Source organism: Myotis davidii, unplaced genomic scaffold (genome assembly GCF_000327345.1).
Source record: "Myotis davidii unplaced genomic scaffold, ASM32734v1 scaffold546, whole genome shotgun sequence".
Lineage (NCBI taxonomy): Eukaryota > Metazoa > Chordata > Mammalia > Chiroptera > Vespertilionidae > Myotis > Myotis davidii.
In genome coordinates this window covers 181,522-183,174 of record NW_006297836.1, presented here as the reverse complement: position 1 = coordinate 183,174, position 1,653 = coordinate 181,522, and the positions used below count along the sequence as shown (strand labels likewise).

General features: G+C 52.1%; 1 protein-coding gene across 2 annotated transcripts in view; it reads right to left on the bottom strand.

Moving 5' to 3' along the window:
* Positions 1 to 241, bottom strand: part of DKC1 (dyskeratosis congenita 1, dyskerin) — a 14,321-nt gene extending 14,080 nt beyond the window's left edge. For both annotated transcript variants that reach the window (XM_006773686.2, XM_015570454.1), the window contains exon 1: positions 132 to 241. In XM_006773686.2, the coding sequence (XP_006773749.1) occupies positions 132 to 147 (16 nt within the window). In that variant the 5' untranslated portion in view covers positions 148 to 241. The remainder of the gene's footprint in view (positions 1 to 131) is intronic.
* Positions 242 to 1,653: the final 1,412 nt, after the last annotated feature.

Here is a 1,653-nt window from a genome sequence, read left to right as displayed (position 1 = left end):
CCCGCGGGGCAGCTGGAGCTAACGGGGAGCTCTGGCTCCGACGCCGGCCACCCGACCCAGGATCTCCGAGGCAGCAAAGCTGGCCCCAGGCGGGAAAACAGCCAAATCAGTCGTGACAGACCGACCCTTACCTTCCATATCCGCCATGTTCCCCGGCAGAGCGTGCGAACCGCGTGAGCCACCTCCAAAAGAGCGACTATAGATTCCCACCGCCCAGAGGCCGCGCCGCTAGAACCCGCCCACCTGTGCGCCTCCCCGTGCGTGCCGCGCCGCGGGGCGGGGCCAGGATGAAGGGGCCTGTGGCGCGCGCGGGCCACCTGCGCAATCTCATTGGCTGTATTCTCCCCAGCGGTGGCGCGCCTGCGCGTGCGCGTGCGCTTTGGGTCTCGGCCCCCGCCCTTGGCAGCTGGGGCTGTGAAGAGCGCAGCCCCCCTAGGCAGCGCGTAGCCTGTGGGCGTGGCTTCGGCCGCTGTTGATCTACCTTCGCTGGGTTTAACCCGGATTTGCGCACCTGGGCACCCCGCTGAGGACTCCATTAACTGTAGGTTGTTGCTGCCTCTCGCCGACCCTTTAAGGTTACTATCGGATCCGGCCCCATAGAAAAATGGAGACGTTAAGGCACCGAGAGGTTGAAAGCCCTTTGCTACTTGCAATTTCTCATGCAGCAGCAGAGTCGCTGGCCAATGGGAATGGAGTGCGAACCACTCGGGACTTTTAAATTTTCTAGCAGACACATGGAGAAAAAAAGTAAAAAGAGAAAGTTGAAAATTCACTTAATGATGAATTTTATTTAACCCAGCTATCCTATTATTTCAACATGTAAGCAATACACAATATTATGAAGAGGATATTTTACTTTTTTTGTGCCAGGTTTGTGTTTTAAACTTAGCACACCTCGAATAGTCCCAGGATCGCTAATGGCTGCGGAATTGCACAGCTAGGAAGTGGCTCCTGGTTTAAGACCTCTGTGCTTCTATTTTTGGTGTTCTCCATTTTCTATCTCTCAAGGTGGGGGGAGGGGGTCTTAAACTTGCCTCTTTGGACTTGATGGATCCCTAGTTATATATTTTATTGATTTCAGAGAGGAAGGGAGAGGGAGAGAGATATAGAAACATCAATGATTCAGCTGCCTCCTGCACTCCCCCTACTGGGGATGGAACCTGCAACCTGGGCATGTGCCCTTGAGGGGATTTGAACCCAGACCCTTCAGTCCGCAGGCCAACGCTCTATCCACTGAGCTAAACCAGTGAGGGCCCTAGTTATTTCTTTATTACGATGGTAAAGGGTGCCTTTTGCCATTATCTTTTCTAATGAGTTGCTGACAGAAGAGAACAATTATTGCTTTTCTTCCAATCCTTCTCTGCCAACCAAAGAATAGATAATATTCCATTTTATTGTACTGTGGCTTAAAAAACAACAGATGATTGGTTTTCCCTCAGGTAACTTTTACTCTATCAAGAATTTATTTTGAGCCGAAACCGGTTTGGCTCAGTGGATAGAGCGTTGGCCTGCGGACTGAAAGGTCCCAGGTTCGATTCCGGTCAAGGGCATGTACCTTGGTTGTGGGCACATCCCCAGTGGGGAGTGTGCAGGAGGCAGCTGATCGATGTTTCTCTCTCATCGATATTTCTAACTCTCTATCCCTCTCCCTTC